Source organism: Rhinichthys klamathensis, unplaced genomic scaffold (assembly GCF_029890125.1).
Source record: "Rhinichthys klamathensis goyatoka isolate OS25496 unplaced genomic scaffold, OSU_Roscu_1.1 h1tg000186l_1, whole genome shotgun sequence".
NCBI classification, from domain to species: Eukaryota; Metazoa; Chordata; class Actinopteri; order Cypriniformes; family Leuciscidae; genus Rhinichthys; species Rhinichthys klamathensis.
In genome coordinates, this window is record NW_026606714.1 from 990650 (window position 1) to 1007139 (window position 16490).

General features: G+C 39.9%; 1 protein-coding gene across 2 annotated transcripts in view; it reads left to right on the forward strand.

Moving 5' to 3' along the window:
* The window catches only part of ebf1a (EBF transcription factor 1a), a 168381-nt gene extending 160034 nt beyond the window's left edge, over positions 1 to 8347 (forward strand). Inside the window, exon 16 of one of the 2 annotated variants that reach the window (XM_056261811.1) lies at positions 8071 to 8347. In XM_056261811.1, coding sequence (XP_056117786.1) covers positions 8071 to 8177 — 107 coding nt within the window. In that variant the 3' untranslated portion in view covers positions 8178 to 8347. The remainder of the gene's footprint in view (positions 1 to 8070) is intronic. The other variant, XM_056261812.1, reaches the window with a different exon arrangement.
* The last annotated feature ends 8143 nt before the right edge of the window (positions 8348 to 16490 follow it).

Consider the following 16490-nt stretch of genomic DNA (forward strand, 5'->3'; position numbering starts at 1 on the left):
AGACTCTGTCCAGATGGATAGTGGACGCTATAGCGGCCGCTTACGCGTCAAAAGGTCTGCAATGCCCTCTGGGCATCAGGGCTCATTCCACTAGAGGCATGGCCTCATCGTGGGCGTGGTCCGGCGGGATTTCTATCCACGACATATGTGTAGCGGCGGGCTGGAGTTGTGCGTTCTGCCCAGATATATCATGCTCAGACCACTCTCACGTGACTCAGCTCTCCTGGTTGAGCTGCACTAGTAGGGATGTGCTATATGCTTCTACAGACCAGTGCTCCGCTCTGTATTCCCTATGTGTGCTTATGTACGAGTGATGGCCCGCGTGGCTGGCCACCTTATTTTTTCCACTTATTGGGTTCCCCGAGAAACCTCGGCGACTCATGGGTGGTTGCTTGGCGCGCACGGCGTTGACAAAAAGTTCCCGTAGCGTAAGCAAAACTTACGCAATACGAGAGAACCTCTCGTAAGAGAACGTACTCGGTTACTAACGTAACCTCGGTTCTCTCTAGAGAGGGAACGAGTATTGCGTAACCGGCCGTGCTCGCGCCATGAGCGACTTCGCTTCAGTCGACGAAAACCAGGGAATTCAGCCTACAGCCCCTTCTTTTATACGCTAAGCCACGCCCATTCTGGCGGGCTATGACGCTATGAAGGCGCGGGCGCCCTTCATTGGGCGTGACGTCACGCGGGGCTCACTGGTAGGCTGCAGCAGATGCCCGCAGATGCCCGCCCCAATGAGCACGCAAGACTGCCTGCTCTAGGTCTGCTAGCTGCTCTACTGCGTTGACAATGAATAAAAAATTAAGGATAATTTTTTGGCTTCAATATCTCGAGAAGATGAATCTTTCCCGTAGCGTAAGCTAAACTTACGCAATACGAGAGAACCTCTCTAGAGGGAACCGAGGTTACGTTAGTAACCGAGTACGTTTTCTTTTTAGTGAATCAAAAATATAATGCACAGCCAGTGTCGTTCAATTCCAGAATGTATGACTCTAATGAGTTGGTTCTTTTTAATGAATCAAACACATATCATAATCAGAATCGAATTCCAATATTCATTCCTAAAATAACTAAAATAATCGTTAATGGAAATGTTACAGATCCAGAATCGTTAAACACGTTACAATTCTCTATTTCACACAACACTGGGTTCAGGTTCTCATGTATGTCATAGTACTCTGAGTATCATTTTCTTGCTTCTCACATAAAAATGCGACCCCTAGATTGACCGCTTCAGTTTCACATTTTCTTGTGCAATACGAAGGTTTGTGTTTCATATGCATGATTTTGCCAGATGCTCCGGTGGTCCTTGCCTGTGAAGTAGTACTCGGTCTATTTTTGAACCTCCATCTTGTAAAGTGCTCATGGGAATATTTTAAAAGTCATGCTTCTTGTAAAAAAAGACCCTATATGTATTTGACAATGCTCTCTTTCCTTTCACCAGCAACAAAGGATACATTGATTATCATTCTAAAAGAAATTCTGTCCCGCCGCGGACCAGTGTCTGATGTGTTTTTCTTGGCTTGCTCAAGTTAAACTTTTGTCATTCACTCAGCATATTTGAACAAATTAGAAACATTAGAAACCCAAGCCATAGTGATGTTTTGGTTTCGACATTTCAGTTCCACAATTACATTTTAAAACACAACCAAATTGTTTGACAGCAGAATTGAAAAACTTAAAACAACTATCTATATTTGAAACACATGCTTTTGTAATAGAAACTCACCATTAAGGTCATGTGAATACTTGTTGCTTTGTCATATGACCGGTGTTAGACTGTATTTTTCCCTCTGTAATAAAGATAGCTGTTACAGTGCATACTAACAGAGGGGAATCAGGCTCCTATTTCTATGCACTTTTGCTGAACTAACTTAAATGTACTTCCTTTATGAAAGCTGCCTATATCACTGACACACCCACTCGCAGACTCAACTCACAGTCTGATCACATAGAAATCGCGTGAAACAAAGCATTGCAGTCTCTATTGAGGAACAACATCCTAACAGCAGTGGAGCGCAATGAGAACGCTCTTTGTCAGTGCTGTTTTCTCATCAGGAGTGACCTGTTTTTCCTGGCCCTTCTATGAAGTTTGTCTTGTATTTCAGCCAGATGGACAGAGTTGCCCATGGCCAGCGTACACACAATGGCCAATAGGATCAATTTCTTGCTGCATATTTAGCCTTTTGTCTATCGATAACGCTCTCCATAAAATCTCTCTTTAAATCCATAAAGTCCATAAGTTAGACTTTCATTTGATATGGATGTGGAAGTGTTTGTTTTTATTTTTTGTTCTTCCTCAGGATGCTTGTCCTAGTGTTGATGTGCATGGAGACAGTCTTTGTTTTTGTTATAGACTGTTGAGAAATTGTATCTGAATGGGGTATTAAGATAACAGCAAATACATAAAACTTAGAGATGGACTTACAGTGAGTGGCCCCAGAAAGTATTTAGGACACTTAAGTCACTCGTGAAATGTTTGAATTTCATTGCAATAGATAATCACTTTTCTGAACTTTTCCTTTTTTTTGTAAATGGCACATTTAAGAACCGATGAGTGTCAAATACCTTATATATTTTGAAAGCATACAAACGTATTAATATTTATTTATTTATTTGAAATACGTTGCATGGGTTTTCTATTTTGTTGTATATGTCTACTGCAATAATATTTAGATACTTTTTGGGCCACTGTACCTACATTTTTGGAAAATTATAGTTTTCTGTTGCGAACAGTGATTTAAATGTGCACAATTTGATCTAGTGCTGCTGAGTGAGAGTCCTAGTGTGCTAGAAACTGTGTTTACAGACAGGGGGCGCTCAGCCAAATCCCCTTCTAAAACACATTTCAGTACTATATTTGATATTTACAGATTTTTCCAACACTACATAAATCTGTGAGCTATAATTATGATAGTAACACGCTATATTAGTCTGTCACTCAGTATGTTCTCCATACACCTCACCCTCCTTTTCTCTCTCTCTCTCTCTCTCTCTCTCTCTCTCTCTCTCTCTCTCTCTCTCTCTCTCTCTCTCTCTCTCTCTCTCTCTCTACTGAATGCCAAACAAAAGCACCTTAATGTGCTGGGAGAGAGAGGTTATAGCGTTTTTATTGAAAACATGTGGAAATAATTCTCTTGTAATCTCCTGTAATTGTAAATCTGATATTAGGACGGGCTGGAGTTCATTTTCACTAACATCTCGACTGACTGAGTTATTATTTCACATTTGTGGTCCAAGCAAATGATGTGGCCATTTGTATGAAAGGTCCATTAAAGTGTTTGTAGGAACTGGCTAAGATATTCGTGTTGAACAAGTTAACATGTGTTGCAAACAATATTGTCAATGTACTTTCAGTCAACTCGCTGTGCTTTTCTTACTGATTCAGTGAACTGGACTAAACAGTCATTAATTGACAACAACTCATTCACAAACAGGGCATTGCTAGATTAACATGCAGAAGAAAGCTAGGAGGGTCATCAAGATTTTCAGTGATAAACATATTTTATTTAGAAAAAAAAATTAATCTATGTTCATCAAACATGCACTGCTACGATGACTTACTCTCGCTGATATTGCGTGATCTTAATGGTGCATGAAAATTGCCCTTAGTTTGCCTCTCCTTACCGGTCAATTTGAAATAAATGCATTGGAACACTTTACTATGAGTATAATATAGACAGATAATTACACAATATCAGCCCTTCATTACTCCACCTTAACCAGGACTTAATGAGAAATTCATTACCCATTTCCACATTTCCCTGCTGCCCATGTCTTCAAGGCATACACTCAGCATACATTATCTCTTCTTTTGCTATCTACAGCAAAATCCTCAACCTCTCTCTTTCCTCAGTAAAGATCAGAGGATTATTTGCCAGCATGAATACTAAACACGAGAACAGAGAGTTCAACTTTATCCAAAGCAAAGATATCACACAAATTCTGATGAGCTATCAAGGAATAATCTACCAATCCAGACTCCTAAGCTAAACTACTGCGTGCAGAACAGTTTTGTATTTGAAATCAGCATATTGTCATATTGATGAGAATGGACAATGAACAGAACAAAACACAGGGCTTAAATACCAGAGCAAACGAATTAATGAAACAAGCCACAGGTGCACTGAAACACAGGAACTAAAGCACGTGTCAAACCCAGCCAGAACATAAACAGACACAGATTACCTGTAACATCAAGAAGGTGCAACCTTGTGCCATATTGATAGCAGACATCAAAAATACAAAGAGTCCAACAGAGGAGAGGGGTGGGGGCTTAAGAGGTGGGCGCAGGACTGGACGACTGAGTAACCATAGGAACCAGGGCGTAGACAACAGTGGGGAGCCAATAGTTTTGGAGACCCAGGCGGAGTCGAGGAGCCAAAGAGACCGGGCGACACAGAAGGTCCTGGAGATGGAAACGAGTGGCCGAGGCGAAGCCAAGCCACAGGTGTACTGATGCTCCGGCACAGAGGACTGAGACGGAGCTGGTGTGCCCAAGGACTGAGGTAGATCCGGAGGGAAGGTGGAGCCCGACAGAGCCAAAGAAGTGGAGGGACGAGTCACAGACGAAGCCCGTAAGTCCATCGCAACGGCAGAATGACAGCTGACCAAGGCAGAGCCGGAGGGACGAGGAAGCCTGGTGGAGCTGTAGGAACGATGGTCCCAGGTGTGGGACTGTGTTCTTTTGTTTGTTTGTTTGTTTGTTTTATCAAATAAATGCAGCATTGGTAAACATAGGAAACTTCTTTCAAAAACAATAAGAAATCTTACTGACCCCATATATCAAAACAGTTTAGACCTAGGATAATAGTGCCTATGTAGTTGCAGGAAAAATATGCAAAGCTTTTCTGGATGTCTGCTGGGTCATAAAACTACATTTGAACTAAATCACAACAATTGACAAACAGTCTGCTTAAGATTAAAAATTGCTGATTTGCATAAAGCAAGAAAGAGTTACAGAAATATCTGAGCCTTTATGTCTATGGTAAGAGAAACTATTCATAAGTGGAGAAAGTTCAGCATTGTTGCTGCTCTCCATAGGAGTGGGTGTCCTGCAAAGTTGACTGATAGATCATAGTGCAGAACAAACAGAATGTTTTTTATATTTAAAGTATTCTGTGGACAGATGAAACCAAAGGTTGTTTTATAAAAGAAAAAGGCTCAGCACACAAACATCTCATCCCAACTATAAAGTACTACAGTAGGAGGGACTATGATGGTTTGTGGCTGCATGTTGCCTCAGGCCCTGGACAGCTTGCTATCATCGACAGAACAAGTTTATCAGGATATTTTGCAGGAAAATGTAAGGCCATCTGTCCACCAATTGACGCTCAGCCTCAACAGAAGTTGGGTGATGCAACAAGACAGTTACCCAAAGCACAGGAATAAACCAAGTTTTTAAAAAAGAAATGGTGCAGAAAACCCTCTTAAATGATGTGCAAGTCTGACCTGCAATTACAGGAAAGGTTTGGTAAATGTTATTGTCGCCTAAAGAGCGCCAACCAGTTATTAGATCAAAGGGTTCACATATTTTTGCACTGTGAATTTTTACATGGTGTGTTCAATAAAGAAATTAAAATGTCATTGTTTGTTATTTGTTTAAGCAGACTTTGATGAAGATTAAATCAAATTTGTGAACTAATTCACAAATTTCAGAATGGTTTTGTAAACAAACAAGTGATTCAATGTAAAGATTGGACAAATGATTCTTTCATGAAATCAGACACTGCTACTTTTCTCTCGCAAATGTTTTCAGTGAATATCTTTGAATCTCTTAGATTTTTTAAAGCCTATTACTACGGTGGCCGAGATAACCGCTGTAACTGAAGAAAACACATGATAATAGAAAAAAACACCAGTAAATTAAGAAATAATCTTCATCAGTTTGACAACACGTGTGCTGCAAAAGCTCACAACGCAACCAAATGCAGAAACAAGCTGCACACAGTGCACAGACCACACAGACCACAATGGAAATGTTTCAAGGGGACCCCAAAAAGTGACGAATCTGGCTGGGACATGCTTATTGTTCAATGTCTACTCATCAGTGGTGTTGTCGATCACCTGAAAGGTGAGTTTTTTGCTTACTTTAACATCCTGATCGTATGTGCGCTGTGAGTATCTGCAACGTGTTTCTGTATTTGGTTGCGTTGTGAGCATATATACACTCACCTAAAGGATTATTAGGAACACCATACTAATACTGTGTTTGACCCCCTTTCGCCTTCAGAACTGCCTTAATTCTACGTGGCATTGATTCAACAAGGTGCTGAAAGCATTCTTTAGAAATGTTGGCCCATATTGATAGGATAGCATCTTGCAGTTGATGGAGATTTGTGGGATGCACATCCAGGACACGAAGCTCCCGTTCCACCACATCCCAAAGATGCTCTATTGGGTTGAGATATGCTGACTGTGGGGGCCGTTTTAGTACAGTGAACTCATTGTCATGTTCAAGAAACCAATTTGAAATGATTCGAGATTTGACATGGTGCATTATCCTGCTGGAAGTAGCCATCAGAGGATGGGTACATGGTGGCCATAAAGGGATGGACATGGTCAGAAACAATGCTCAGGTAGGTCGTGGCATTTAAACGATGCCCAATTGGCACTAAGGGGCCTAAAGTGTGCCAAGAAAACATCCCCCACACCATTACACCACCACCACCAGCCTGCACAGTGGTAACAAGGCATGATGGATCCATGTTCTCATTCTGTTTACGCCAAATTCTGACTCTACCATCTGAATGTCTCAGCAGAAATCGAGACTCATCAGACCAGGCAACATTTTTCCAGTCTTCAACTGTCCAATTTTGGTGAGCTCTTGCAAATTGTAGCCTCTTTTTCCTATTTGTAGTGGAGAAGAGTGGTACCCAGTGGGGACTTCTGCTGTTGTAGCCCATCCGCCTCAAGGTTGTGCGTGTTGTGGCTTCACAAATACTTTGCTGCATACCTCGTTGTAACGAGTGGTTATTTCAGTCAAAGTTGCTCTTCTATCAGCTTGAATCAGTCGGCCCATTCTCCTCTGACCTCTAGCATCAACAAGGCATTTTCGCCCACAGGACTGCCGCATACTGGATGTTTTTCCCTTTTCACACCATTCTTTGTAAACCCTAGAAATGGTTGTGCGTGAAAATCCCAGTAACTGAGCAGATTGTGAAATACTCAAACCGGCCCGTCTGGCACCAACAACCATGCCACACTCAAAATTGCTTAAATCACCTTTCTTTCCCATTCTGACATTCAGTTTGGAGTTGAGGAGATTGTCTTGACCAGGACCACACCCCTAAATGCATTGAAGCAACTGCCATGCGATTGGTTGATTAGATAATTGCATTAATGAGAAATTCAACAGGTGTTCCTAATAATCCTTTAGGTGAGTGTAATGATATACAGGTGAAACTCGAAAAATTTGAATATTGTGCAAAAGTTCATTTATTTCAGTATTTCAACTTAAAGGGTGAAACTAATATATTATATAGACCCATTACATGCAAAGTGAGACATTTCAAGCCTTTATTTGTTATAATTCTGATGATTATGGCTTACAGATATGAAAACCCCAAAGTCAAAATTAGAATATTGTGAAAAGGTTTTCATAGCTGTAAGCCATAATCATCAAAATTAAGTTGAATTACTGAAATAAATTAACTTTTGCACAATTTTCAAATTTTTCGAGTTTCACATATCATATATCAGCTCTCTCTGCCACCGTATATTACACCGTATTTGCATTCCTTTTGAAATCCTTTTTATCCAATTTACATAGAAATGCAGGTAAATCTAAAGGTGCACATACTTTGTCATGCAACTGTAGCAGGAAAACCAGCCAAACCAGGCGCAGTCAATCCTCAACCTTGGCCAAAACTTCTGCTCATTACAGTAGGACTCCAATGCAAACCACATGTTTCATATTTTTTCATTCGGTCTTCTCTTTATCAATTTCCATCTGACTGATTGGATCAAAAGTAAAGAAGAGTAAAACCCTGATCTTGGATTTTGAACCGTTAGCCTGTGAATGATAGGCCAAACACCTTCCTTAATTGCATTTTTTTTTCTTTCTTGTAGTGTCTCAATTTATTTCTGAAAATCCAAAGCACATACTCTGCTTTTTTATGATGGATGGTGCCGCAGAAGAGGTTCAGCTCCAGGAATGCACGAGGTGCTGTGATTAACGATGCTGCATGGAGTCCCACCGGAGCCCAAGAGGATGATACAGTTGTGTGAAAACAGCTGCTTCTGTGAGGAGATAGAGGGCTCCAGGCAGGAGGCACAACCCTCCGACTCACACCACGGACCTGTCAAGATGGAAACACAAGCAACGAGGGGTGGGCTGCAGCGTTAGAGAACATGAGGAGGCTGAAGGTCACAGAAGAGGAAGAGGCACGATTTGATCCAATATTAGACTAAGGGCGATTACAGTGAGAGAAGCAGAGGGATCTCAACACAAAAAGCGTATGCAACAAACTCGGTAATGACTCTTCAAAAGAGTGCCCTGCAGTGCACTGGCCAGATATAACTACGGTTTATACTTTATTGTCAAGGTGTTTTGTGCAACCCCGTTATATTTTTCCGATTATATCCAATCATCCGTCACAGAGACAGGGCAAGTGTTATTTATGTCAGACCTGTATGTGCTGCAGAAGTGGGGTGACTTTGGCAAGAAAACTTTTCATACGCTTCTTCATCTTAAAGTTCAAATATACCTCTAATAGGCACTAAGATTTCATTAACCAAACACATCCTGAATGACACCTACATTAGCCAGATATACTAACACACTTAAGGTGCGTTCACACTACGATATGATAACTATAACTATATTAGCATCCACAGCAATGCACAATAATGCTCTGTTTATTTCTGCTGCAATTATGTCATCTGCTGCTTTAAATACTCAAGCTCTTTAAAGCCAGGTAGATTCTGATTGGCTGTCAGTGTTTTTATTTTTCATCAGCTGGAGAAAAATCATTCTGAGAGTCATTCCAACAATATCGTTCCTCTGTGCCATTATCGTAATATTGGTATGGACTTTCCTATTCTCATAGAATTTGAAGGATTATTAAAACATTAGAGTAGTTCGTCCTTGTGGTGAACGGGCCTTTGCTCCATCTTGATGCCCTCATCCACAGCCAAAAAGATTAGTCAATGCATGATGCATTATCAAGGTTTTGCTCATTAGACACTATGATCTATTACTACAGATTCCAGCAGTGAATATTTGATCAAAGTTAGCAGTCAATATTATTGCAGAACAGTCTTGGCCTTTAAAAAAATGAAGGTCACGTAAAATATTTCTTTCAAATAATCTATCTTTCTCTCCAACTCTTTTGCTCAAACTCCTAATGAGAAATGTATTGAAATGAATTTCTCATACTCATATTATTAAAATACGGTATATATAATTGTGCAGTTTCATAAGATTGTATTATATTATATTATATTATATTAATTATATTATACACACTAATGAAAGTCCTCTGTTGTTTGACTGTGTTTAATGTCTTGAATTGCATATCAGTAAATTCACTTCTGTTTATTCTTGTTCAGTATCCTGTGGGGTGTGGCATATTCAATTCCCACTAAAGAAAATTGGCACCATTTCAGTTCATAAATTCTGTATTTTACTCATCCCTCATAGACACATAGACATGATCTCTTGTTACCAAGCACTGAGAAAGTAGCAAATAATTGGAGCAAGAGGGAAAGGTGTAGTTTATTAAAGAAGGTGCTTCGGAGTTGTGAGTCTTCCTGATGGAGCATGCTTAGAGACATGTAAATGAGAGGGTAATGGTTGTCAGGTCCTGACAGCTTTAAACAGCCTTTTAGTTCACTGCACTTATCTGTCATAAAAAAATAAAAAACATTTAGAGAGCAGGCACAGACAGCTGAGAAAGCACAGCACATCATTATCAGAAAATGGTGGGATTCTCTCTCTGCTTTAGCAGGCTTGTCTGAGTCGGGAAGCCCATCTGAGTCTCACCCCCGGCCGTGCAAACAGTGCTCTGGCTGTCAGGAGAACAAGACATCCACTGCCACAACCACGTTTCTTTATTGCCAATCACATACTCGCTACATCACCTCCACCCGGGGAGCATGTATTAGACCAAGGTTGATTTGTACTTATGCAACACACAGCCATACAAATGCCTTATCAAGATGTGATGTTTGTCAGTGGTGTTTTATCTCCTCCTTTATGTGATTAACATGTTCATTCCTTTTTTGCTCTCTCACATCTGTTTCCCGTTTTCCTCCCTCTGTCTTGTAACTTTATTGGAAATGTGGTGTATGTGTGGGGAGGAGTGTTAAACTAAATGAAAATGTAAAAAGACTATGATAGACAGACAGACAGACAGACAGACAGACAGATAGATAGACAGATAGATAGATAGATAGATAGATAGATAGATAGATAGATAGATAGATAGATAGATAGATAGATAGATAGATAGATAGATAGATAGATAGATAGATAGATAGATAGATAGATAAAACAAAGAATTGATTTAAAAAAATGTGGGGGGGGGGGGGCTATTCAGTTTAATATTCTGAAAATGCAAAACATTTTTCTTTTATGGGTATGAATCTATGGTATGCACTCGTTTAGATAAAAATACGTCAATTTTTGTGCGTGCGTGTGTGTGTGTGTGTGTGTGTGTGTGAGTGTGTACATTAGATAAACCAATGCGTGCTAGTGATGCTCACAGACAAGGAATAAACAAGCAAGATGTGACATTTTCCCATATTCTTTACTTTGTTGAACTATTACACACAGACCAGATACTAACTGACTAAAGTTCAAAATGAGTTTAATGTGTTTACAATTGTGCCTTAAGCATATTGTGATCAGTCCTATCTAATAGTCTGCATCACTCCAGTCCCACGGCACGACGACTTCAATACCAGAGGCACATAAAACTCCCACAGGTCCCTGAGGTCCAACTCTGTAAGATGCAGGTTGTTGTGCCCTCTAAGGTCACTGCAGTTAACCTCTGTTCAGTGTCTAGTCTGCAGAATCCAGCTGTCCTCATGGGAAAAACAGGAAAGGCAGGAGAGACAGAAGTTGCTTGCGACACCTGTCCATAACTCCACTGGCACTGGCCGAATGCCCGGCCAATGAAAACACAGTGTGAACGTCCCACATAAATGAGAAGCGGGCTGATGTTAGCGAATGGGAGTGAATGACATGGAGGCACCTGAATGAACTTTGTCAGGTCATTTAAACTGCTTTGTTTCCCAAAAAAGTCCCAATTTACAGCAATCGCGGCCATAGTAGCTGCAAATCAAACACGGGGATTGAGAGATTTGGAAACAAAGAGTTAGTGGAAACAAAGAAAGGGGGAGGGGCGAGAGAAAAACAGAGAAGGGGAGCAAAAGACAGATTTGACTTTAATGGAAGGAATTCAACTGGGGCATTTTCTCGCTTTGTATTCGTTTCAGTTCATCATACATCCACTTTGTTTTACAGAATACATCCAGTGTTTTAATGAAAGACATTGCGTCTAATTTTGTCCGTCAGAGTTTCATCTCCCTCTTCAGAATGCTGATTGGAGTTTGATGAATGTTTAAACTGTTTAAAGGGCCCCGAGTTAAGGGCTTTAGAATAATAGAAGCACTCTGGTGGGTTTTGCGAGGTCCTCCATTAAATAAACATCTGGCTCTTCCATTCAGCAGCATTATTCATACCATAGGACGGAATTGAGATCTTCCTCTGCTCTCGTTCCGTTGCTGTTCTGCCACGGGCAGCTCACTGTATCACCGCACAATGAAGTCATGTATGTTTCTACCATTCAAACACAACGCAGTGTATGCCAGAGGCTCACTGCCACGGTAACAAGAGAAATAGGCATTACTCCAGATTGCGAAGGAACCATAAATTGGCTGCTTAAGAGCTTTGTTTTTACAGGAAGCTCTTGCCTGAGATGTTGTAAAATCCACTACTGGCCCTGTCAACACATTCTAGTGTAGGCCTCACCTTAACAATACATCACTGTATCGGCACTGTCAGGTAGAGTTACATAACTCTCTGCCAACAGAGACAAACATATATTGAGAGATTCATACCATAAGCTTGGAATGTTATTGTGTTACGTCAAATGTGCATGCAAGTAGCAAACCAGAAGTAGACCAGGGTTGTGCGAAATTCAGAAGAGTGTGATTTTGAATTGAATTGGGCACACCCCACAGGAAGTTGTATGTGAATGACAGAGGAATTTTCTATCTTGCAATTAAAAAAAATCAAGACAGGTAATACATTCTGATTTAAATTTTAAATTTTATTTGAATAAACTAAATTGAAATGGATATATAGGTGGCCGTTCAAACTATTCATTCATCTAAGTATATCTTGAGAAACTTTGCTTTTCCAGTTATGAATTTCTTTGAATCTCAGTTTATTTGTATTTTACTTAGATTCAAAGTGAATTGCAATTCTCATTCCTGCTACCTCAATTCAAATCATGTTCACCAGTCAACAAATGTTTCTAATTTTAGTGTTGTGTGCCATTCAGAATTGAATTGAGAATGCCTTTTAAATTCAAATTCAATCCTGTATGGCGCACAACCCTAAAACTAGCAACATTTGTTAATTGGTGAACTTGAATGAAGGCTGTGCTTGTCATTTACAATGAAATTCTTCAAGGCCTGTGAACCAAAATATGTTGGTTTAAAATAAAGTTTAAGTTCTCCAATAAACAAGTCTTCCATGTTTACCTTCTAGAATCATGCCAGTAATAAGAACCTTATGATATTGGGTTTTTTTCCAGTGCCAAAGAGTAAACATTGGCACAAGAACGAAACAGAGAGAAAGAGGCAAATCTGTTATTGCTATATATGCTATATGTTATTTAGTTGTTGTTTTTTTAGAAATGTTGACGCCACCGTCCAAAATTAACGCTTGCCAAGCAGCAAATGCAAGTATTAAAAAAAGTAAAATAAGTTTCATTGAGTAAATAAAACATTGCATGATCTGAGTCAAATATGCTACAGTGATTGCCAATATTACTTGAAAATGGAAACTCATGATAATGGATTAAATCCAATCCCAGGGTGCCATGTTCAGCATGTTTTTCTCTTCCCACTTTTTTTACCCTATAGTCATTGCAGTGGTATTAAAGAGACAGCTGCTTTGAAACACGTCATGATGACATTGGCTGTCGGATATAAAGTATGGGGGCTTTTGGGTAATGTCTTTGTCATGATAGCTCAGTCACCACTTGCACATAGTTTGTCAGTGGCGCAGAGACACATGTGGCCTCACTACTCCAAACAAAGTTTTAAAAAGAGCGGTTCTTGATAGCTGGCTCGCCGTGAGGGCACAAATGAAGGGGGAGCAAAGCTAAATCCTGCTCTGACTGACAGGTGAATAGCTGGCCTGTCAAACATGGCGAAACCCTGTACCAAGGGACATCTACTGGCAGCATGAAAACACACAACTGTTGAGCAAATACGTCTCAATTAGCCTGATAGGGGTGTTAGGGCTGCCTGCATATACATGGGTTGGACAATGAAACTGAAACACTGGCCAATAATGTTGGAGGTTTCATATGCACGTCCCGGTGGCCAATCTTCCCTGATTTTACATTCCATTAGAAAGAGCAGAGTGTGAAGGTTGAATTAACAGAGCAATAGCACAGCTGTACATAAAATATTGAAATTCACACAACATGAGTTGGTGACATATCCGTCTCGAGTTCGAAAAGAGGACAAATTGTTGGTGCACATCTTGCTGTCTCATCTGTGACCAGGACAGCAAGTCTTTGTGGTGTATCGAGAGCCACGGTAGTAATGTCAGCATACCAGCACATAGGACGAACAACATCCAACAGGAGTAACTGTCAACACAAGAGGAAGCTGCCTGTCTGAAAGGGATATCTAACCCAGATTGAATCCAAATAACAACAACAACAAAAAAACACAGCTGCCCAAATCACTGCAGAACTAAATGTGCACCTTGACTCGCCTGTTTCCACCAAAACTCTTAAGTCGGGAGCTCCACGGAGTCAGTCTTCATGATCAGGCTGCTATAGCCAAACCTTTGGTCACTCGTGCCAATGCCAAAAGTTTATTTCAATGGTACCAACAGAGGAAATCTTGGACAGTGTAAAAAGGAAGGAATTAAAATATAAACGATTCATTGTCCTCTCATGAGTCCACCTTCACTGTCTTTCCCACATCCGTGGGTGTTACGGTTTGGAGAAGCCCCAAAGAAGCTTACCACCCCAACTGTTGCTAACCAGAGTGAAGAACAAGGGTCAAATGTAAATATATATTTAATGTGCATCTATCATTTTGCTGTGATATAGACTTTAAAACCATTTAAATAAAAATGTTATAAAATTAAATTATTATTATATAATATAGTGATTATGTACATGTGTGTGTATATATATGCGTGATTATTGATAAATGTTAAATGTTCATACTGTGAAACTTATTCTGTGACATGCATCTCTTCAAAACCATTTTAATTCTTTAAACCACACAACATGCTTATATGCATTGTTACCACACAAGTAAATGCAGGTGGGCTTCAGGGACAGACTTGTAAGGGCATATCAAATGAATTAGTAAGCATTAATACATTATGAGCACTGTTCTGGCTCGCTACAGCATGTTGGGGCAGGGAGTTAATGGGCGTAAATGATTTCCATGTCTCACCGAGGGTACACAAGCACTCCTCCTTGTCAACTGGGAGCGATTTTGTAACCCATACTGTTGCAGAGCCGTAATGGAAGATGGCTGGGTGAAACCTTGGGGTCCACATTAACCTTTAAAGTGTTGGCCCAAAAGTGTTGAGGAGAGGCCGTGCAGGACCAGAGTTAATGTACCAGCCCCTATGTCCTGGCCCGGGAGGGGTCTGCTGAAAGACTGCACACACCAGCTGCCCCCTGCTATTTTTGAAGGGGCATTTGTCCCATCCTTATCCATTGCTGGCTGACTCAACTGAAAAACATCCATAACCGTGCTGAGTCCAGCCATTACCTGTGCTTGTAGCACAGCACCTGAACCTGTTGACCTTGTTAGCCTTCACTCATATGAGAGAAATACAGCACTTAGAAAGAGTTTTGCAGTTTTTTTGGCTTTGTGTTCATCTCAGAGGACAACACCTGCTAGTTCTAGTTTATATCTGTCTTAAACTAAAATATATGCACATATGCTTGTGTTTTTAAAAAGATTATCTTCAAGAATATGAAAAGATAAGATCAACTATACTGTAACAAATTATTGTTGGTTTAACTTTAAAAAAGCAAGTAACCTGGTTGCCTTAAAATTTTGAGTTCATTGAAATAAAAAAAAATACAACGAGTTAATACAACGAAGGAGATTGGCTAATCAACAGAAACTCAAAATGTTATGTGATCTGAACCATGCATGAATTATCTAAATTGGTTTGACAAAAGAAAAAATGTTGTTATAACAAATCATGAATATATATATATATTTATGGTGTATAGGTTTTAAATTAACCAATGTTTTGGATAGGCCTATATATATACAGTGCATGCAGTATTTATTCAAACACAATATTTTTATGTTAAGCTACTTGACATTATGTGGCATTAGGAGGTCATATGAGGCTGAGTACAGATATTTTGGCATAATCTTGAAGAAAATAACAACTGAACCTCTGAATGCATAATTTTTGCATTTTGCTAAATGTTAGGATGTACCGAAAACAAACAAACCACAATTTGCATTACACAGAGCTCTGGTGGCGCATGGGCACTTAAAATCTGTCAGCGTTCTGAAATGCCAGCGATTATGCCGTGGCATGATTGCGCCATTTTTCAACTAAAAAAGGTCCAGTGCACGTAAATAAATAGCAGAGCCCTGGCTGGAATTATAAAAATGTCACCACAAACCAACAAGTGCCGCTGATGCATATAAAGCCGTTTCGTTTTGAAAAGAATGGGGAGGAAAATGTGATACTTAAGAGTCATTAAAATTGTATGATGTTGTGCTGCACGCAAGTCAAATATGACTTCTCTGTTCGCTACAGAGGGAGAACATAAACAATGCCGACTGCCACACAGCACGGTCCATAAATGTCTCCAGAATAATGTTTACATCTCGACTGATCTGTCATCTGCAGGAGCTCCTGCCCCATCATGCCCTCACCCAGACGTGCCATAACTAAGATGCTGACAGGCGATGCTTTGTCTATGCACCAAATATTTCCCTGTTTTTATTAAAGTGCTGAACAAAACATCAGGAGTAGATTTATTTCTCCATTTGAATAACAACATATTTTAGACCTGTAATTCACATTATTGCGGTAACAAATAAATACTTTTCTCAAATGATACATAAATGATCGTTTGTTTTGGTTTATTTCAGTGTTTGTTTGTAATAAGCTCTCAACTTCACTTAGTTTAGTGGAAAATAATGGAAATGCAATGCTAGGAATATTGTTTATTGCCAATACACTTGTATTTGTATTGGCTGTTATGTGACAATAATATTCAACTCAAAAAAGTGCATATTAT